The sequence below is a fragment of the Hemibagrus wyckioides genome, linkage group LG26 (assembly GCF_019097595.1).
Source record: "Hemibagrus wyckioides isolate EC202008001 linkage group LG26, SWU_Hwy_1.0, whole genome shotgun sequence".
Classification (NCBI taxonomy): Eukaryota; Metazoa; Chordata; class Actinopteri; order Siluriformes; family Bagridae; genus Hemibagrus; species Hemibagrus wyckioides.
The window spans coordinates 12,809,728-12,833,113 of record NC_080735.1 but is presented as its reverse complement, the minus strand read 5'-3'; the positions used below and the strand labels follow the sequence as shown (position 1 = coordinate 12,833,113).

At 38.5% G+C, this 23,386-nt stretch overlaps 1 protein-coding gene across 8 annotated transcripts in view; it reads left to right on the top strand.

Moving 5' to 3' along the window:
* mcf2la (mcf.2 cell line derived transforming sequence-like a) overlaps positions 1-23,386 on the top strand; it is a 98,829-nt gene that overhangs the window by 5,047 nt on the left and 70,396 nt on the right. The window contains exon 1 of one of the 8 annotated variants that reach the window (XM_058380493.1): positions 3,230-3,634. The exons of 1 other annotated variant lie outside the window; for it this stretch is intronic. In XM_058380493.1, the coding sequence (XP_058236476.1) occupies positions 3,481-3,634 (154 nt within the window). In that variant the 5' untranslated portion in view covers positions 3,230-3,480. Of the gene's footprint in view, positions 1-3,229; positions 3,635-5,356; positions 5,626-10,002; positions 10,257-14,766; positions 14,909-23,386 lie in introns of those variants that run through there. 6 more of the 8 variants (XM_058380488.1, XM_058380483.1, XM_058380491.1 and 3 more) reach the window with 6 other exon arrangements.

Below are 23,386 nucleotides of genomic sequence, written 5' to 3'. Positions count from 1 at the left end.
AAGTCCCTAGAGTTTACATAGAAGGGTGCAAAAGACTTTGTTAATGATGAAGGTTGGAGGAGAAGTTTGCATCTGTTAATGTTTTGTAGATGTCAGTTGTAAACTTTGTAGTGTGGCTGATGCACTGATGCGTACGACACACAAACCTGGAAACTCATCAGGAGCTTCGGAGGCGTCGTCTGATTGGTTAGAGATGTGCGTCAACGGTACTCCTGGAAACAAAGTCATCACGACGCTCTACTTCCCTCATGGAAGAAGGAAGTCGTCATGTTTACAAGTGTGACGATGAGCGCTCAGCTAAACGCTGGAATTTCTTAAATGAACGATCTGTGGTTCGGACGTCTTTGGAGGAGAAAAACCACACGTTCAAGGCGACTGGAAGGTTGCAGTCATTTAGATACACTCTCTTTACATTCATGTTGAACAGAAAAGCATCTCAGTGCACAGCTGCATGATGCTAAACTGGAGGCTACAGGTTTCTCTTCATTATTAGCAACATTAAGCTTCTATATATATTATATCGTCTTTCTGTTTTCGCTCCTAAACTTGCTTTCTGTAAAAATGGACAAAATACCTCATGCAGATAGAAGAAAATTTAAAGCAGCATTGCTTTTAGATCATTTGGTAGAAACCTTGGCCTGCATGGAAGTGGACTTCAATTCTCATGCTATCCCTGTATTTTAGGAAAATAGTATTCGAAAAGTCCGAGATGTTGGAAATTTCACAGCAGGTGCCGTCCCGTTAGGAATAAACACAGCTGAGGAACAGACACCGTCTTCCTGAGCATCAGGTCTGAAGGTTGTTCCAGTAAAAACACGTTAAAGAGTAAACGAACGCAGCGTTATTAGTACAGGGAGCCCTCTGGGGTTGGCAGAATCATGACCCCGTATTCATCCTGTACCTTGTTGCAATGTTTGTGGTGTAGTTTCACTCCATTAACCCTTCACACCGTTGCTCGGATGCATGTTGCTGCGGTAACAGAGAGTTAAAGAGCCATAAAGAGGATTTTTTTCCCTCTCTTCTCTCCTCTTGTTTGTATGAGAATGTGAGAAAAAGGAGTGTGTGTGTGTGAAGGAGTGTGAACATTTCAGTTCCGCTGCCACAGAACAGTTTATAGAATTTGAGAGAAAGAGAATGATGTGCTCGGGGGAGCCGTATCCAAACTCTGCCAACATTCTCCATCTCGGTCTCGGCGTCTTTGTGCGCTCTACTTTCCCCATTGTGTGAGGGACGAGGGCTTGAGGATGAAATTGCTCGGCGATAATTAATGAATGATTTACCATTTTTTGTCTGAGAATTTATGAATTAATTAAGGAGTAATTGAGTACTATATATATATCTCTCTCTCTCACTTTCATATGTATTCTTCTTATTATTGTTATTATTATTATTACTGAGGCATTCTTAAAGACTATGGACCCATCAAATTCCATTTTATTTGCTTTTAATAGACAAGAGACTTCATTACGTAGCAGATCTACTTAAATCTGGATGCTGATTAGATTTAGAATAATTAGCAAGCAAATTAGCATCCCTGAGATTACATAAGTAAGAAACGCAGAGAAGAACCAAGATCTTAAAGAGGAACCCAGTGTCTTGTGTCTCTTTCTGAGATTATCCACTGAAGAAAGGACAGCCGTTTTAGGGAAATGTACATCTTTACAGGATCCATGAGAGACCATCTACAGGTGCAAAGCAGAAAGAAAGTGAATCAGCAGGACACAACCTCCCAGCAGAACTGAAGCCCAGTGAAGAACCCTGACTTTAGACTGGTTTTAAAGTTGGAATCAGGAAGCTTTTAGTCTTGAACCACCATTTTGGAGTCTTTTTTTTTCAGCTGTATGTTCCAAGCTTTCATTTTCCACAAGCAACCTTGATATTATTCTATTATTTTCTTTTTCTTCAGGCTGGAAAAAAAAAACTACTGGTTTCCATTACACATTAACATCAATTAATGATGACGGGAGAAATGGTTAATGGAAATCATTAGGTCGGTTCCTCTTAGAAAGTGTGTGTGTGTGTGTTTAACTCGTAGGAATGGTAGTATTGTTATCCTAGTATTAATTTTCATGTAAGAGCAGTTTTCCAAATGTCTTTGGTCCAAAAATGCTAATATTTTTTATGCAAGTCTTTTTATTTATTTATTTATTTATTCATTCATTCATTCATTCATTCATTCATTCATTCATTCATTCTAATTTAATTTGTAACCTGCTTGGACAAAATGCAATCCATTTAGACTTTAATGACAAAGGTTTCCTGCAGTTATTTATCAGTACAGCTCTTACAAGCTTCAGAGTAAGATATAAAATAGACTATCTGACCAAATGTTTGTGGACACCAGACCATCACTCCCGTCTGTGGTTCTTCTCCCAAAAAAGTTGGAAGCAGACAGTTTGTAAAGAAAGTCTTTGTGCTACAGAAATGACATGACAATGCTCCTATGCTCAAACCCTTGTCCATGAAGATGGCTTGAGAAGGTTGTAGTGGAAGAACTCGAGCATCCTGAGTCTTACTCAACCCCATTGAGCACCTTTAGGATGAACTGGAACACTGACTGAACCCCAGACCTCCTCACCCTTACAACATCAGTGTCTGATCTTACTAATGCTCTTGAGTCAGTCTAGTGCCAGAAAATCTCGAACAACGTGTGCATACAGGACCATATAGAGATGTGATGCTCAGGTGTCTGTGTGTATGGTGTATATGATGCAGTTAGAAGTATTTTCCTGATGGAGCAGCTTTGACAGACTGTCAGCATGTGCTGTTAATGTGGTGGTATTGGGAGTTTGGTGGACTGAAGGGTTTACAGGTGCACTCTGCTTTAATCTGGCTTATCTCTCTCTCTTTGGCATAGACATTGAGGTCACCTGCATGTGCCGGTCCGATGTCTAGAGACCTTTACGTCTCGCACTTTCTGCTTTAAATAATATATAACGTGGTCCACGTCAGCACATTGTGCTATTAAGGATGAACTAAAAGCACCAATAGGACACAGAGTTGTAATTTGCTCCTCTGATGATCTGACTCTTGTCCCGTACATGCTTCCTTTTCTGGCTCGTTGTTTAGAAAGTTTGTCCCCTAAGTGGCGCATGAGAAACTCTGCAGATTAGCGCTACGTGTGCATGTGTGTGTCTGTGTGTGTGTGTGTGTGTGCTGCCTACTCGGCTGCTCGTGTCCGTATAATTATCCGAGCAGATGGGGATTTGTGTTGAAACGTTCCAGCGAATCAGCCGTCCCTTTCTTCCTCTGCTTAGGTCCACTCCTCTGTACAAGCACAAGAGAGAGTGAGAGAGAGAGAGAGAGAGAGAGAGAGAGAGAGCGAGCATGAGAACTGGGAGTATGTCTCAACAAACCAGAGTGTGAAGATGCCTTGTTCTGAGTGAAGGAGCTGAATGAGGTTTCCTGTCCTGCTGGAAGTCGCTTGACTTGGACCAGCGTAGCTTGTAAAGACTCCGGAGTACTCGTAATAGAGGCAGGATGTCTCTGCAGGAGCTGCTGCGCGAGAGTCAGGAGACTCCTCAGCGGATTGTGACAAGGATCTCGCAGCTTCTGCATAGCCTGACACTCGCACTGCTGCAGGGGACCAGCTATAGCCAGTACACACGCAGGAGCTCCTTAATGGAGAGTAACGGTGAGGGCTCGTGTATGTGTGTGTGTGTGTGTGTGTGTGATTAGAGATAGACTCAACTTTGTGATGGGGAAACATTTTATGATACACGATATGTCACAAGATGTTTAATTAGGTTTTTAGGAAATGAAACTCGTTAGAATTTGTTTCAGTGCCACCTGATAATGCAGAGTAAAGTGTACTGTGATGTTAATCCTCATTTCCTTCGTCTGTAACTCGTGTGAAATAAAGTGCGTAAGATATCAAAGCTGCTTTGTGATGAATAGAAGCTCAAAGTCTCACAAAAAAGGACTCAAAACTGTAGCTCGGCCTGTTTACAAGCTCATTCCACTCTTACACAAATCCCTCCTGAACCACGACTAGACAACTTTCTCTTCAACAAGTCTCTTTTGCTGTGTGTGAAATCTTTTATATATTTCTCAATAACTTTATTTAGTTCATTCGTTATATATTTAACTGATTCTTTGTCGCTGCAAAAATGATGACTTAGCAGTCATCTTGAATAAAGCGTTATGTAATTTTTGTAATATTTTACTAATTTCAAGATTAAAAGTGTTTTAACCTGTTGCCAGAACATATTAATATTTCTAGGATTATTATTATTATTGATAACAAAAAATACTATTATAATTTTATATTATTATATTAAAAATTTTATGTTTATGTAATATAAAAGTGTTATTTTTATAAATTTTTGTAAATTTTTATTATTATTGTTATTAATAACAAAAATTTTATATTCTTATATTAAAAAAATTATATTAGCATAATATAAAATTGTTATTGTTATAATCATTGTATTATTATTAATAATAATAATAACAATAATTTAATATTCTTATATTAAAAAAAATATATTTGCATAATATAAAATTGTTATTGTTATAATCATTGTATTATTATTATTATTAATAATAATAATAATAACAATAATTTAATATTCTTATATTAAAAAAATTATATTTGCATAATATAAAATTGTTATTGTTATAATGATTATATTATTATTATTATGATTATTATTATTATCTGAGGGAATGAGGTATTTATGCACGTGATGGCCATTTGCTCCAGTTTCTGTTCTGTTGATTAATTGAGTGATTGTGCAGGATGCTTCATTACTCTCAGTACTTACCGAGTCACAGAACCATGACACACGACACACACAGGCTGTCAACATTCAACATTTCCACACATGACTTTTCCTTTTTCTTCCCTGATTCTTTACTTATAAAACAAGTACAAGTAATAACACCCGAGTGATAATGTCTTTACATGAAGAAGTGCTTGAGTAATGATGAAGATCGTTAAAATATGTGCTGGTATATCAGTGCATGGGGATACACACACAGAGAGAGAGAGAGAGAGAGAGACAGAGAGAGACATAAAGAGAGAGAGAGAGACATTAAAAGAGAGACAGACAGAAAGAGAGAGACAGAGGGAGAGAGAGAGACAGTGTGTTGGGATGAAATAGCTGTTTCCTCTAGGGAAGTGAGTTTGTCATGGAGGAAAACAGATGAAGGTAAACTAAAACTGCTGACCGGCCTTCGCTTGAGGAGTATCATGGAGTATCGTGTGTGTGTGTGTGTGTGTGTGTGTGTGTGTGTGAGAGAGAGAGATTGTTTCCTGTTGGAATGATTTGCTGTTTGTTTACTGTAGGTCAAGCATGGGTTTGTTCACACACTTTCCTGTGAGCTTTTACACACACACACACACACACGCTCATATACACATGTTCACACTCACGCCTAGCAAAAGTGCTGTAGCCACCACAGTGTGCATTTTTTTACTCCAACAGCAGTAATTGGTCCTATTTCCACATTACACACACACACACACAGAAACACACAGGGAGTTTGCAAGGAGGAGCTGAACAAGCAGATTTATTAACACAGTGACTGGAAACACACACACACACACAGGATTGAAGAGACATGTCTGAGCAACTGATCAGAACTAGCAGCAGTAGGGGCGGACGTCCTTTCTACATCTGAGTGAGTTAAATCTCTAAATATCTTACTGTGTGTGTGTTTGTGTGTGTGTATGTATCAGCTGCTATAATGACTGATTGTCAGCATTAGCAACCTTTTTGTTTTCCCCTTGGGCAGCTTGTAATCCAAATTATTGGTGCAGATTTCTCACTGCATCAGTGTAGGACTTCCCACCTCCTGTGTCCCACTGAGCTTTCTCTTACAGACACATTCACTGACTCGCTGTGGAACAAAATGCAGTTTCTTTCTGGCTTTTCTGTTGCAGTCTGCTCTGTAGGATCTTTTCAAACCACTGCAGATGATGAATCGATGCATTCACATGTATTCTGGGTAGCAGTTCTTTTGCTTTTGTGTCCTTATGGTTTCGGAAAAGCATCAAAAACTTGACTTTATAATATGATCGAATTATCAGTGTTGCCTTTTAGCCATCATTAACGCCATTAAGAGTTTAAAACTTTAATGATGGCTTGCTAGGACCATGCTAAACCACATAGGAGTCGGTTGCTAGGGTGTTGCTATGAGACATTATCTCATCATCCGATTTTGATACAGATATTTTGCTTTCACCTGATTGGTTTGCAAGCATCATCTCATCTCATCACACACACACACATATAGTTGTACAGAATCAGAGTATAATGTAGAATGAACTTGTTTTGCACTATATTTGATTTGATGTACTACATTCTAATGCACATACTGTAGAAAGTCAGACATTCAGCTAAGCTTCTGTTTATTATTAACGGAAATCAGCAACTTAATGAGCAACTAGAGTTTTAAAAAAGGCAGAGAGGATCAAAGTGTGACCGGAGAATATGACGAAACATAACACAGAGTTGATCTTTGTACTTGGTAGTTGAAGGTGCTCACACACACACACACACACACACACACACACATATATATATATATATATATATATAATATACATATATACACACACACACACACACACACTGGTCAACTGACTTCTCCTGGCTGGTTAAATATCATGAAATATGGATTTTTGTTTTTTCTCCAAGCCCGGAAAAAAGCAGCACAAACACACCCAGATCTCAGGCAAAGGTATGTAACAGCAGATTGATTAAATATGAATGAGCTGGTAGCAGAAGTAGTGTGTAACCTTATTAGTCTGTTATACCTCAGCACGCTTGAATTCTCTAACCTGATTGGTTCATTCACAGGGATCTTGCATGGCAGATGCTCCACTTAATCATTACATAATAAGTAGAATCTGACATATAAGAAAAACCATAGCACTGTTAGCGTGGTGAGGTTTCTCGTTAGGAGACGATTATTTTTCATTTATGGAAGGAGTTTAGAGCGTCAGCGCTTTGTAACGTTCATGGTACAAAGTCTACAGGGGGGATTCTTGGAAAATGACAAACTGCATTTGTTTAGAAGGAGAGCAAGAGAGAGATGTTGAGGATTTGACTGTTTATCGTTACTATAATGTTACTGATTCAATTAACCATTTAATTGGCCGTTAAAATGCACAGTGTCTTTTAATCAATAATAAGTTAATAATTATGATCAATGGCGAGTCTTTGGAGTATAAACATACATTTACATTACACACTTCAGGCCCTGCTGTTATATGAAAATAATCCATTTTGGGGCATCTGGCCATAGTCAGACAGAGAGAGAGACAGAAAGTCAGAGAGAGAGAGAGTCAGACAGAGAGAGTGAGAGAGATATAAAGAGAGAGAGTGAGAGAGACATAAAGAGAGAATCAGAGAGAGAGAGAGAGAAAGAGAGAGAGAGACATAATGAGAGTCAGAGAGAGAGAAAGAGAGTCAGACAGACAGAGAAAGAGAGACAAAGACAGAGTGAGACAGACAGAGAGAGAGAGAGAGACAGACTTAAAGAGAGAGTCAGAGAGAGAGAATGAGTGAGAGAGACATAAAGAGAGGGTCAGAGAGAGAGAGAGAGAGATACATAAAGAGAGAGTCAGACAGACAGAGAAAGAGAGACATAAAGACAGAGTGAGACAGAGAGAGAAAGTGAGAGAGAGAGACAGACATAAAGAGAGAGTGAGAGAGAGAGAGAGAGAGACATAAAGAGAGACTCAGACAGACAGAGAAAGAGCGACATAAAGACAGAGTGAGACAGAGAGAGAAAGCGAGAGAGAGAGAGAGAGAGAGAGATAAAGAGAGACTCAAACAGACAGAGAGAGTGTGAGAGAGACATAACGAGAGAGTCAGACAGAGAGAGAGAGAGAGAGAGAGACATAAAGAGAGACTCAGACAGACAGAGAAAGAGCGACATAAAGACAGAGTGAGACAGAGAGAGAAAGCGAGAGAGAGAGAGACAGATATAAAGAGAGATAGAGAGAGAGAGAGAGAGAGAGACATAAAGAGAGACTCAAACAGACAGAGAAAGAGCGACATAAAGACAGAGTGAGACAGAGAGAGAAAGCGAGAGAGAGAGAGAGAGAGAGAGACATAAAGAGAGACTCAAACAGACAGAGAGAGTGTGAGAGAGACATAACGAGAGAGTCAGACAGAGACAGAGAGAGAGAGAGAGAGAGAGAGACATAAACATGTCACACCACCCTGGTGTGGATTATTTTTGTTCATTACTAGACCACAGTGTGAAAGCCTGAGTCTGGTCAAGGTGTGCAGTGTAGCAGTACAGCTCAGAAAGACTTTCATTTACATTTACATTACGACTACATACTAAGACTAATAGTAAATTGTTAAAGTTAAAAAAAAAAAGTGTTTAACGATTAAAATCTATGGTGTTGACGTAGATGTAGCACTCTGCTTGCTCATCCTGATGCTATCACCCCCCCAGAGAGCAGTATTTTACTATAATGGCATGGTCTGTTGTGTGTTATTTCTTATTTACAGTATTATATTCATCAGTCTTCGTTTGTGTACTGTATATTCATTAATTAGTGATGCCAAACGTTTGGTCTATTATATTTTTGTATTTAAAAATTTTCCTGCATAAATTGGACACAGTGACACCTTTACTCCATGCAAGGAGAATTCATTTCACCTCTACACCTTTGCTGTTCCTGTGTGATGCTTGTGCAGTTCTTATGAGACAGTCTCAGTTCTTTCACCAGCTGTTGGTCTACATGGACATGACTGCACCTTATAACTGTTGTAGAGTTTTCAGGTCATCTCCTGTTCTATCACATCCCAAATCTGCTGTATTGGGTTCAGGTCCGGTGACAGGGAAGGCCACTGAACTCAACCGGTTTGAGACGACTTGTGCTTTGTGACATGGCATATGATGCTGCTGAAGTTCATATGCCTCAAAATGTGAAATTCCGTAATGCATTTCTGTTCTTCACGGTTGTAAAGACTGATATATGAGTTACTGTAGTTTCGTTTTCTGAGAATCCCAGGAGATCTGTAGAATCTGAAAGACTCCAAGAGCCCATCTGGTGCAGATATCCTTGCTATAGTCACAGTCACTGAGATCCCGGTTTTCTCCCATTTTATATGAACTTAATTAACTATTATACTATTTTGACCTGCATGATCCTATGCATTGACCTGCTGTTACCTGGTTGGCTGGTTAAATATCTGCATGAATGTGCCAGCATAGTAATAATGTGGACAGTATATTCTTCTTTCTTCTGTCAAATGAACAGCAGAAGCCAAAAAACAGGTTTAAAATGATAAGGGAAACATCAAAAATGAGGACATTTAGTTCTGACCAAAAACCATTTCTAATATACACACATAAAGTTTCTATTTGCGTTCATAGTAAAGCAAATCAGCTCGCTAACTAATAGTAAGCTAGCTAACTGTAGCTTGTAAGCTAGCTGAATGCTAAACTAGCTAACTGCTTGTAAGCTAGCTATACTAGTTAACTGCTTGTGAACTAGCTAAACTAGCTAACTGCTTGTTAGCCACCTAAACTGTCACCTGATGGGCTGGTTAGATAATGGCATGAATTTGAGAGGGGTGTTCCTAATAAAGTGGACAGTGTATTTTTTCGTTCTTGAACAGTAGAAGCCAAAAAAAATAAAATAAAACATGTTTTAAATGATAAGGGAAAACCTCTACAATGGCAAGATTGACTAGACTAATAAAAAAAGAGTAAATCATTTTGATTGGGTATGTAAACAATGCATCAGAATTAAATTGTATTCAGTTTATCACTAGTGTAAGTCATCTAGCTACATTTAGCCGCAAAAATAATTCACCTTCCAAAAAATATCGTGTAGAAAAATCAGTGCAGGTTTGGATAAGTCACAGTCTTACCTGTGCTCCAAATGTGCAAGGACGAGAGTCTCAGCGCTCACACCTTTTGCCGTATGTGTGGGTGTGTCCATGTGTGGAAGAGAGCACGGAAGAGAGAGAGACAGAGCGGGAGAGAGAGAGAGAGTGTGTGTTTGTGTGTGTGTGTGAGAGAGAGAGAGAGAGAGTCAGTGATGGAGGGGAAAAGCGGAACATGAAATGAAAAGGTAGACAAAGAAGGACAGACAGTGAATGAGGCAGAGGTATAGAAAGCTGCTACTGGTGAACAGGTGAACGAAAGAGAGAGAGAGATGGTGAAAGACGAGTGTGAGGTTTGCCTCCAGCCCATGGTGGAAGGAGGAGGATATGTGAAGATCCCTCTGGAGGAGGTGGAGAGCTTCTACAGGTTTACAGTTTCCTGTGACTGGCTGCTCTGTGAGTCTTCAGGAAACCTACTATTTTAGTTCATCTATCTATCTATCTATCTATCTATCTATCTATCTATCTATCTATCTATCTATCTATCTATCTATCTATCTATCTATCTATCTATCTATCTATCTATCTATCTATCGGAGAATCATTCTGGTTTGTTGTGTACTTTATGGTTCATCTCGAAGCTGACTGAAATACAGAAGTCAGTCATATCCTCGCAGTGAGCTGAAACTTCCTTTTAGTCAGCTTGTTGCTCTGGCTGTTGTTCTTCCTGATTGTGTTTTAATCATCGCATGACATCTGAGACACAGACAAGGACAGAAGACCTGAAGGACAAAACATTTCTACCTATTTCTCGAACCATGTGACTTAACAAAAGGTTCTGTCATTTTTAGGTACCCGGCTTAGCATTTCCTGTTTAAGAGCTTTGAAAAGCTATCTGTCATTATGGCTAGCAGAAAGATACAGTAGGTCATTATTTGCCTATGGTCGTGACGCGTGAATCAGTGACCAGATAAATATCGCTGACCCTGTACTGTATAGAGATGACCATTAGAACCAGGGACATAATTAGACTACAACCTTAAAAAATGGTCCTGAGACACTATCAAAAATGAGGACACTTCTGACAAAAAAATTTAGATTTCTAATATATGCACATAAAGTTTCTGTTTGCTTTCATAGTAAAGCAAATCAGCTAGCTAACTTCAGGTAAACTAGCTAACTGATAGTAAGCTAGCTAAATACTAGCTAACTGTAGCTTGTAAGCTAGCTGAATTCAATTCAGTTCAATTTATTTGTATAGCGCCTTTTACAATGGACATTGTCTCAAAGCAGCTTTACAAAAGTAGAGAAAGAGAAAGGAGGGGAAATTTTTTTTTATTAAATTACTAAACTATTTTATCCCTACTTTATCCCTAATGAGCAAGCCTGCGGCAACGGTGGCAAGAAATGCTAAACTATTTAACTGCTTGTAAGCTAGCTAAACTGGCTACATGCTTGTAAGCTAGGTAAACTAGCTAACTGCTTGTAAGCCAGCTAAATGCTAAACTAGATAATTGCTTGTAAACTAGCTAAACTGGCTACATGCTTGTAAGCTAGGTAAACTAGCTAACTGCTTGTAAGCCAGCTAAATGCTAAACTAGATAACTGCTTGTAAACTAGCTAAACTGGCTAACTGCTTGTAAGCTAGCTAAACTATCTAACTGCTTGTAAGCTATCTAAATGCTAAACTAGATAATTGCTTGTAAACTAGCTAAACTGGCTAACTGCTTGTAAGCTAGCTAAACTATCTAACTGCTTGTAAGCTATCCAAATGCTAAACTGGCTAACTGCTTGTAAGCTAGCTAAACTAGGTAACAGCTTGTAAGCTAAACTTTGTGTACTATGTTTTTGAACAATGTTTTTGTATGTTTCTTACATACTGTAAAAGCTGCTTGAGACAATGTCAATTGTTATAAGCTCTATACAAATAAAACTGAATTGAATTGTATAATCTAGCTAAATGCTAGTAAACTAGCTTGTGTTTATGATTTCTTCGATTCGCTTATATATTAGAGTTTGTTTTGTATTAAAATACTCTCAGCAATTTATTAAACCTTAGGAAACTCTAGAAAACTCTTCCATACAATTTAGTTCATCAGTTTACTAGCTGGTTAGGCTAGCATGCAGACTCTGTGGTTGACAGTGTTGCCAGATTGGGCGGGTTCCTAACCGGGAAAAAATGCACTGGGCGGGTTGATAAAATTTGGGCTGTTTCTTGATGCAACTGGCGGGTTTTTATTTTTGACTATAAATGTGATATTTTATTAATTTTCCATTCAAACGAACTTTATAATAAAGTATAATATGTAATGTTGACATTTTAATAATATGCTTCAGTTTAGCCAGTAAGGTTCAGGAGAGTCCAATAAGTCCCTATAAAAAGGAAAGCGTGTTTATATGCTATTATTCTTCTATAAAATTTTGATGTCATGTTTGATAATTAAATAAAATGTATAGAGGTAGCTAACATAGTGTGTGTGTGGGTGGGTGGAAATAGTGCCCTTTGCACTAACCCGTTTGTTTTGGTTTTTCTGTTTGTAACTATATTAGTTATGAATACAGTTATAGAATAGGAAATTATTTATAATAACGCTCTCTGGTGTCACCCAGACGAGGATGTCTTCCATTTTGAATCTGCTTTCTCTTCATGTTTCTTCCTCATATCACCTCGAGAGGTTTTTCCTCACCTCCATCACCTCTGGCTTGCTCGTTAGGGATAAATATCAATTAAAAAATTTTTTTAAATTGCTTTGCAAATACAAATAAATTGAATATAGTGAAACATCAACAGCTCAAGACTTGGAGTGTCTCTTAAATCCGATAACAGCAACCAGGTTTTAAGGATTAGTGTATAATCTTGACTCGACTCTTGCCGTCTCTGAGGCAGGGGCAGGTGCAGTCGATGATCATTTGCATTGTTGTTGATTATCATTTGGAGCGAAACTAATTGTGTCGTCTCACACGGGAGCAGGAAGCACGCACCAACACACCTTAGAGATCTCCAGTTACAAATAAAAGCCATATTTATTATGTAACCTGCAGATGTGTGACAAATTAAAGGAAAATCCGGTGGCTCTCTTTGGCTGCCTTACTCTGAGGGAAGAGTTACTGCAAATCAATAGAAAGTTGTTCTGACCAGTCATTTGTTTCTATAATGAGGGGTGTGGTCTGTTTCAGGATGACTCCGCCCCTTATCCACATGGCCCCAGGAACGACTGGATAGTGAAAGAGATAAAAAGTGAGAACTAACATCTCCATAGTCACCAGATTACAACACAGTTTAGTGCTTGTAGGAGATATTGGAGTGATATTCTTCACTACTAGAAGAATCACAGTTCCAGCGGTTTGTAGAGTCGATGTCATGCTGTGTTAAAGATGCTCCAGCAGTTTATTGTGGCTCAACGCCTTATAAAATCACTTAATGTTTTTCAGTGTGTAGGTAATCTTACCCTACATTCACACTAGCATGCACTCACTTCTGTATTTTCTTTAGTTCCTACAAGAGTGTTGTTTTTAGTATCTATTAGGCATAACATTATGACCACCTGCCTAATATTGTGTTGGTCCCCCTTTTGCTGCCAAAACAGCTGAGGCATGGACTCCACTAGATCCCCGAAGGTGTTGCTGTGGTATCTGGCACCAACATGTTAGCAGCAGATCCTTTAAGTTCTGTAAGTTGCGAGGTGGGGCTTTCATGGATCGGACTTGTTTGTCCAGGACATCTTACAGATGTTTGATTGGATTGAGATCTGGGGAATTTGGAGGCCAAGTCACCTCAAACTAGTTGTTGTGGTCATCGAACCATTCCTGAACCATTTTTGCTTTGTGGGACGACGCATTATCCTGCTGAAAGAGGCCACAGCCATCAGGGAATACTGTTTCCATGAAAGGGTGTACATGGTCTGTAACAATGCTTAGGTAGGTGGTATGTGTTAAAGTAACATCCAGAAGGATGGCAGGACCCAAGGTTTCCCAGCAGAACATTGCCCAAAGTATGACACTGCCTCTGCCGGCTTGCCTTCTTCCCATAATGAATCCTGGTGCCATGTATTCCCCAGGTAAGCGATACACACGCACCCGGCCATCCACGTGATGTAAGAAAATGTGATTCATCAGACCAGGCCACCTTCTTCCATTGCTCCGTGGTCCAGTTCTGATGCTCACATGCCCATTGTTGCCGCTTTCTGTGGTGCACAGGGGTCAGCATGGGCACCCTGACTGGTCTGCAGCTGTGTAGCCCCATACACAACAAACTGCAATGCACTGTGTTTTCTGACACCTTTCTATCAGAACAGCATTCTTCTTCAACAGCAACAGTAGCTCGTCTGTTAGATCGGATCACACAGGCCAGCCTTCACTCCCCACGAGCATCAGTGAGCCTTGGCTGCCCATGACCCTGTCGCCGGTTCACCACTGTGACTATATATATATAATTTTTTCAATATGTACCCATGTGTAGCTGCAGATTCTTGTTCTTGACTGACAGCACTGGAAAGTGATAGTCATAGTTAATCTGCCTCAGCGTGTGATATGTAGTGTGCGTGAAGATTCGAGTAGTTATTCGAGTTACTCATGGCTTCCTGTCAGCACGATAAGATGTCTGCCATCAGCTTGGTGTTTCTGCCTATAGATCTGCTTCTCTTTGGATGTTTTTTGTTTTTCACACCATTCTGTGTGTGTGTGTCAGTAAGTGTGCATCAGTTTCATGACATAACGGCTATGTAGTAATAAAAACTGAATGATTGTGAAAGTGTGAATATGCCCATGAATGTGCACCAGCGTTCAAGTCAGACAGCTGCTAGCATATTTCCGATCCTCTATTTTTGTCCTATGTTGCGTTACCCAAGTGTTGTGGTCAGATTTACTGGGCGGAGCTGGACGTCCGAGATCATGTTGTTTTATCCTCATTTGGTTGATCGTTCCCTTTTTTATATCGGTTCAGCATTTCTTCATAAAGCAGAAGGTGCAGTTCAGGATTTGGAGTCGGACCTGAAGGATCACGCCGATTCAGCTGGAGGATTGAAAGATTTGGAATCGTGATTTTGAGATTTTGTAGAATTCTTGTAGAATTTGTGGAAACATTTGGATGGAGATGCAGGTTGGATCAGGTGGGTTTGAGAAGTTTTTTTTTTTGGATGTTCTAAATGAGCAGTGTGATATGTAGTGTAGTATGACTCTCTCTCTGTCTGTCTGACTCTCTCTTTATCTCTCTCTCTCTGTCTGTCTGACTCTCTCTTTATGTCTCTCTCTCTCTAATAGCTATCATATGTTCATGGCCTGCTTTGTGACCCCACCTTTTGTATATTCAGTGGTGAAAGCATTCATTACTGGACTGGTTTACTCAGATCCCTCATCCACTACAACATGAAAAGCTCTCAAACACATACACTGTCTCCTCTTCACTGAGTGTAACTAGATCACTCGTATCAATTCATATGCTTGTGGATTCATTTTGACTTCATTAACCAATCTGCTAATAACGCTATTGATTTATTACAGTATAATTACTGCGTGCAACAGTTCTACAAGGGATTCTCCATCCAGAGCCGATCTATAAACATAACTGCTTTATCGTTTGACTTGTAAATGATGCAGCATTTGGTTAGCGATCGTTTAATGAGACGCTTATCATACAGCCGCTGTTTGCTCTTGCCGTGCCCTTGCTCTGACTAAAAAATACAGTTTAATACACTTTGTACAGTACAAATGATATGTTACATTAGCAGCTATTGCTTATGTGCAACATTTAATACATTAGAAATCTAAAATCCACATTTAATTGTTTATGTAATTGTCAGGAAAGTTTGTTCATTCAGTTTTCCTCTGAACGGCTACCAAGCATTTTTCATTTTTCATTAATTATTTATGCTGATAAATCTGAATTCATGACTTCCACAACACAGCGCTGTCAGGATATGCTGAACCACTGCCAATTATTTTTTTTTTTTTTTTTGGTAATTTATTTTAATTTATTTAAATATTAAAATAAATTATTATTTTAAAGATTTATTTATTTTATTTTTAAAATTATTTGTGTTATTTTTAAAATTATTTGTTTTATTTTTAAAATCTATTTATTTAGTTATTTATTTAAAAAATAGAAATTTCTCCGAATTGTTCCACTTTTTATTTTTAATTGACAAGATCTCAGCAATTCTGTACTATTATTTAAAGTTATTTATATGAAGTAATACATTTAACTTTAAGGCTCATCACCGATATGGAGAATAAAAGTAAGCTGATCTGTGAACAGGTGATATTCATCACTCTAAAGTCATCGGACATCCTGATCCTGTACAAACAGCAGCACTCTGTTTGCATTGCCAGTGTGTATGCTTTGCAGTACTGTGTTTCCTCTAGGGACTGCTTATTAATACAGTCATAAGTGCTTAGGAAAGGCAGTTTCATTTTATGAGGAAAATACATCATTATTTGTAGAGCACTTGAACCGAACAGAGTAATGTGTGTGTGTGTATATATCTTGAGAGAGAGTGTGTATGTATATGTGTGTGTGTGTGTATATATATATATATATATATATATATATATATATATATATATATATATATATATATATATATATATATATATATATATATATTGCATTTAAATAAATTGCTAGAGGGAGATGAAATGCCAGATTTGGATGATAAGGTGGGTGTAGCATTCAGAGATGTAATTGCTAATGATAACAGTCACCAGTTCAGTAGACTGGGTCAATGGCTATGGGACAAACTTTTTGTTAATTGCCGACTGGTATCTGCATCCGTCTGTGTGTGTGTGTGAGAGGCAAGAGGAAGAGTTTGTGATGATTGAGAGATAAACAATGCATGGAGAGAACAAGCGAAGGAGGTAGACTGCATCTGGACATTCATTTAAGTTAGCAAATGAGAAGACAAGGCTGTACAATCTGTAACTTTTTTTTTTTATTAACAAGCTTTATTAAACTTATTATATTATAAAACAATATGAAAAATGTTTGGCCTAAATGTAAAAAAAAATCTGACTAATCTGCTCTTATTAACCATCCCAGGAGGTTTGTTGTTGTTGTTGTTGTTGTTGTTATTGCGCATGTTATTGTTACAGCACTACGTTTTTCTGTCTCAGATGGCGTGTTGTCACGTCTGTGCTAGACGATGTCCTGTTGTGGTGTGTCTCATGGTTTTCCCGGGACTACAGTAGGGGTCGACACACAGGTGGCCAGGTATCCGTTTTCCCCCCAGATTCAGCTGAAGCTCCACTTCCTGTTTATTTGCCCTCTGGGCTTGGCTGACTAAAGTGAATTAATCAGTGTGCTCACTCTGTTCTCTTTAGCATATCTAAAGTCTGTAGATCTTAATGCTGCAGGATTCGGTGTTTCGTGTGGTTTCCTGTTTGTTAGTCTATTTTAATGCAGTAGAGCTCTTGGTTTCTGTTCAAGTCAAACAGAATATTAGACAAAATCTCTATGGCTTGCTTTCAAATCTTCCTAATATTTTTTCCCCAATTTGGTCACGCACCAGTCACCATTCCCATATCATATGGTGAAGGCTAACACATACTTCCACCAAGACACATAGAGCCCACACTTCTTTTCAAACTGTTGCTCATGATGCATCACAAGGCAGCCGAACACATTCTGAGGAAATCTCTGGAAATCCACCATCTTACTCGTACTTCCTCATGACTGGCTTGTGTGGAGTGAAAGAGGAAAACAGTTCCTACCACCCAGAGACCCATGGCTAATTTTGCATGGCTATGACCTGGGCACCATCGTGTTTCGTACTTGCAGTAAGACGAGCACATACGAATCTGATAAAAATCAATGCTATGTAGTTGGTTTGGTTCTAATATTAGTAAAGGCCCATTGGGGGTGTCTTCCTGATGGAAGAGATTTGTGATGAACACAGCATGGAGGAAAATAGAACTTTCATCTTCATCTACAGGAACTACTATATTTTGGTAATGTTGGCCAAATGCCATGAAGAAGAAGAGGAAGAAGAAACCTTTAAACCATGTGACCAAATGCTGTATAAAACAGGATCTATTTGCTATAATAAAAATTGGGTTTTGTGCCATGGCTTCAACATGGGACACTCTACAGGGTGTTTTTTAAGTGAGGAAACCCCAAATGTCCCAGCGTGATGAGAGTTGAGAAATATCTGATGATTTCAGTCTTGCCCCATCAGCAATAAATTCAGTCATATGCTTCCAAATTGTACGTTTTAAGTTTCACTTTTTTCTTGCTGTACAGGAGGAAAAGTCCCGAACAGGCATTTCACAGGAAAGCATGACAAACCATTTTCTAATTTCTTGTAAAAGGAGGACATCACTTTGCATTGACTAATAGCCACTAAGAACCAGTTATGTCCACATTTGCAATGCAAACCAGCTCCAATTATCCTTCTGTCATTGTTTGTATTTCTTTGCATTCTTCTAATCCTGGTACTTTACTCAACACCGGTCATCTTTGATGGGGGGGGGGGGTCTGTTAGGATCGCGGTCAGCTTTTAGTTATTCAGAGCAGTAGTATGTTTAGGTGGAATTTTTTTCAGCAGCATTCTTTTATATCTCTCGGAAATACCAAAACGTCTCTGTAAGCCAGTGTGAGGTACGTGATCTCATGGACCTGTTAGATAAGATTGCTTGTGCCAGCTTCTAGGGAATGGGTTATTTGAGGAACTGAGCTGAGATCAGAATTAAACAGTAGGCTTTTAGCAGAATCCTCAGACAGGAAAAGGACGATTATGGACGGCCATTTCCTCTTTCACAGAGCCATAAAACAAACACGAGTTTGTCTTCTGTATGTGACTTTGTTGGTGTCTTATGTTAAATAAGAAATAAAACATGTTTTACAACGCTTTCCTAAAGTTTCTAGGAAAATAATCAGAGAAGGTGCGGATCTTTACGACAATGAAACTGTTATGTCGTTTTATATAAATTAGCAGCATAGCCTGAATTGTTTTATTTCTCTTATTCCACAGCAATTTGGCAAAACGGACTAATCTTGTGTTTATCAAGCCAGTAAGCTGCCTCAGCTAAACCAGCAACTCCCATATCACAGCTCCTAGCGTGTACTGTCATGTGACGTCTCCTGGCCTTAGTGTTTGTTCATGTTTCTGCTGTTTTTATTGTTTTATACACTGGTCTTGTGTTTTTCCACAGTAGTTAGTGTAGTGTAGAGCACCTGTATCATCAAAATGTTTCCCCAGGTCCCAAGACACACAATATTGTATTTGAATTAACAATCTATTTTATTTTTGGCAATATAATAGTGTCCCAAAGTTTAGAAAGTTTCCAGAATGAAATATATATAGAGAGACAATAAATATAAAATAAAAACAAAGGACAAAATAAACATATATGCAAATAAACATAGGACTTAAGTCTTGCAAATAATGAAACGCCTTTGTTCATGTTCACGTTCATGTCTTTCTTTCTTTAGGTGTAAAGAAATGATGTTTTTTGAGGAAAACATTTCAGGATTTTTCTCCATATAGGTCAACCATACCTCCTTATATGATTGACCTTCCATAATGCAGTTTAAATGCAGCTTCAAATGGCTCTAAACGATCCCAGCCCAGGAAGAAGAGTCTTATCTAGCGAAAAACCATCGGTCATTTTCTTCAGCAAATGAAAAATTGTATACTTTTTAATTACAAAAGCTCATCTAGCTATTAACGAATTATTAATTCGTTTAATAATAACTATTAATTAATTATTATGAATTAACTATCTGTTTTATTTTTGGCACTGTATTAGTGTAAAAAATTTCCAGAATGAAATCTAGAGAAAATAAATGTCGCAGGGTAAAACATAGGACTTAAGTCTTGCAAATAAAGAAACGCCTTTGTTTACAGTTCCCTTCACTTAGCTGGAATCACCTTCCCGGTCACCATCTCCTTGTTCATGTACTGCGTTTTATTTTTTTTCCTAGAGGGTTTTGTTGTTAGAACTGGCTATTTAGATTTGAAGTAATGACTTAATTTCTCCTGGAGTAGTAGCAGACGTGCAACAGCTCATCGTTTCCAGCAGCAGTATTTGAGATATGAACTGTAAGTAGCGATGACGTTTCCAGTGACCACTTCTATAACTTCTACTGCTTTACTTTTCTACTGTTGAACATTTCTGGATGCTTGAAATATTGTGTACAAAGCTTTTTTTAAAAAAGATTTTCCACAAAAACTAAACAGAACAGAATTAGCTAATGAGATTTTGAACCATTTTGGTGCTGTATAGTGAAATATGTCTTTATTCAAATGAAGGCTTTTAGTGGAGTGTTGATGTGTTGCCAACGGAACTCTTTATAAAAACCCGCTGTTAAAACTCCAAATTCTGCACTGCATTATGTTTAGAGACTCGGGCATAAATCTATTACTGCAGTGTTGTTCAAGCAAAGGCAAAATGACTTGACAATTTTGACGCATTTTCATTTCCTCTGCAATGAAAACTTACTTGTTATAGAGGTTTTAAAGGGCAGTCGATGGGGCAGTAAACGTACTGTTATATGAAGAAACATAGCTTTGTAAGATGTTTTAATGAATTGTTTAGTCAAACCTGTAAAATTTAATGTTATTCTTTCAGATATCGGAGTAGTAGCTGTCTTCTGATTGACGTTTTTTCATTGTTGGAAATTTGGAGGAAATGATATAACAGTTTCAGCTAATTTTATTTCTGGCATTTGTATTTTCCTGTTTTGATCCATTTCTCTTGAGTTTCGTTTCATGATAGCTACAGATGAAAGGTCCTGAACAAGCTGTTTTGCAGAAATAAAAAGTTCTACGTCATGATAAAGCATGAGGCGTTCTGAAAACTGGGTCCTTTTTAGCTTACGGTCATTATTATCTATTTGTTTCAGCTCTTTGTGTATTAGTGCTGTATTTACTGCATGTGACATGGGACTTCCTTTTTTCTTTCTTTTTTTTTAACAACGTTTTATTCAAAGTGAAGTTGAAAATGCAAAGTGTTCCTTACTTTTAATGATCAACTTTGTACAACATTGACTTTATGGGTGGATAGTGATATTATTGCCAGCAAACTGAACTTGGGTTCGTTTGCAGTTTAGCTCTTTTTGGTTATTCATACTTTAAACATTATTTGAATCCCATACACACATGGACAAAACTGTTAGAACCCTTCCATGAAAGAAAGAAAAACCCACAATGGTCAAAGAAACTACTTCAGTGTCAGATCGCACCATCCGTCACTGTCTGAGCCAGAGTGGACTTAATGGATGATGACCGCAGACGACTCTGCTGTTGAAAGCAAATGATAAAAAAGCAATACTGGTATTTGCCAAAATGCATATTGACAAGCCATAAAGCTTCTGAGAGAACGTCATTTGGACAGAGGAGTCAAAACCAAAGCTTTTTGGCAAGCCACATCAGCTCTATGTTCACAGATGCAAAATTGAAGCGTACAAAGAAAGGAAGACTGTACCTGCTGTGAAACATGGAGGACGTTCGCTTATGTTCTGGAGTTGCTTTGCTGCATCTGGCACAGGGTGTCTTGGATCTGTGCAATGAAATCTTAAGACTATCAAGACATTCTGGAGCGAAATGTGCTGCCCAGTGTCAGAAAGCTTGGTCTCAGTCGCAGGTCATGGGTCCTCCAACAGGATTTTCTTCGTCTTCCTCTATGCCTCCTGCCTGGCAGCTCCATGTCCAACATTCTCCTACCAGTATACTCACGCTCCCTCCTCTGAACATGTCCAAACCATCTTAATCTGGCCTCCCTAACTCCGTCCCCCAAACGTCCAACATGAGCCGTCCCTCTGATGTACTCGTTCCTAATCCTGTCCAACCGTGTCACTCCCAAAGAGAACCTCAACATCTTCAGCTCTGCTAGATCTGACTCCTGTCTCTTTCTCAGTGGGGTCCTCCAACAGGATAATGACCCCAAAACACCCAAGAATGCCTAAGAACAAACCATTGGACTATACTGAAGTGGGCCCTGATCTAAATCCTGTTGAACATCTGTGGAAAGAGCTGAAACATGCAGTCTGGAGAAGGCAGCCTTCAAACCCGAGACAGCTGGACCAGTTTGCTTACAAGGAATGGGCCATAATAGCTGTGGACAGGTGCAGAAGTCTCATTGAGAGTTTCAGAAATCACTCGATTGCACTGATTGCCTAAAAAGGTTGTGCATCAAAATATTAACTTATGCATACCATAATTTTTTGTCCAGGCCAATTTCATTAGTTTGGTTTTTTTAAATGCTTCTGTTGAACCACAATTCTAAAGCAATGCCTGATTTACATTAGTCAATTTCCAGTAAATTTATTATTATTTATTATTAATTATTTATTATTTTTATTGTCAGTTTCAAGTTATTTCAGTGAGTGACCATTGTGGGTTTTTCCTTCTTTAATGGTACCAACAATTTTGTCCACATGTGTATGAGGATCCACTGAGGATCACCTGATCATCAAACCTACTTTGTAAATAAAGCGAAACCGAAGTAGCTGCCAATCCAAACATAGTTAACGGTACCAGTACACACCAGCATGATAGGCATTTTAATATGTAATCAAATATTTACACATCAGTTCTTTTAATAATCCATGAAGTGCTTTAGACTTCTGTGTAAACTAGTGAAAGAAACTCGAACGTCAACTCATTTCAGTTTCACTGAAACACACACCTCACTTCACAAGACATTACTGATTACAAATATCGGATGATGATGACCGCTGGACTTTCCCTAACCATAACACACGGCTCAGATGTAATCGATCCAGTGCCCTGGAGGAACTGACACACACACACTCGGACAAAATTATTGATATAGGAGAGGAAGGATCATTGTGTGTGACTTCTTTAAACTTCTCTTACCTCATCCTTGGTGTTGTGTGTGTGTGTTGTGTTACGGGGTAGTTTGGGTGTGGTGTAAGACTAGATCTGAGGGTGGAGAACGCAGGAGTAGGGGACTTACTTTCTGCTTTTAGTTATGACCAGTGGCTCGAATTACCGCGAATGACCTTTCGACTCGTGCTCAAGAATATTGACGTGTTGATGTATATCACTCTCGAAGACGGCAGCGGTCTAGCAGGTGCTTCACCTTCTCCAAACCTCTCCATCATTACGTCTATAGTTACTCAGCAGGAAGTAGCTTGATATTGAGGATGTTCCTCGACGTGAAATGTAACTGTAACCTGATAAAAATGCAATGTATTGTTCTGATAAACAACAAATTGTATAAGTTTAAGAGGAATAAAGCACTTCAAGATGTGGTGTTATTGGAAAATAACCAATAAGCTTGCATTATCAGGATCACCCCGGTGTTTATTATTATCCTGGGAGAGCAATCTGCATGGAGATTTATTCAGTATTTTGTTTTCTGCACATCATGTGCTATAGAATGTGATATTATGTGGAGTTATACAGCCAGTGGATATCTTTACAAAGTCCTTATGCATTTAATAGCATTTTAAAATAACAATGTTTAAGTTACTGGATTAAAAATTTCATAGAATTATTATTATTGGGATTGAAATGACTATGTAACTAGGACTGTGATTTTAAAACGTCTCTCTCTACACAAAATCTAAGCGCTGTCTGTGTGTTTTTGCCTGAAAGCCTCAGTCTAAGAATAGCCGCAGTGCAAAA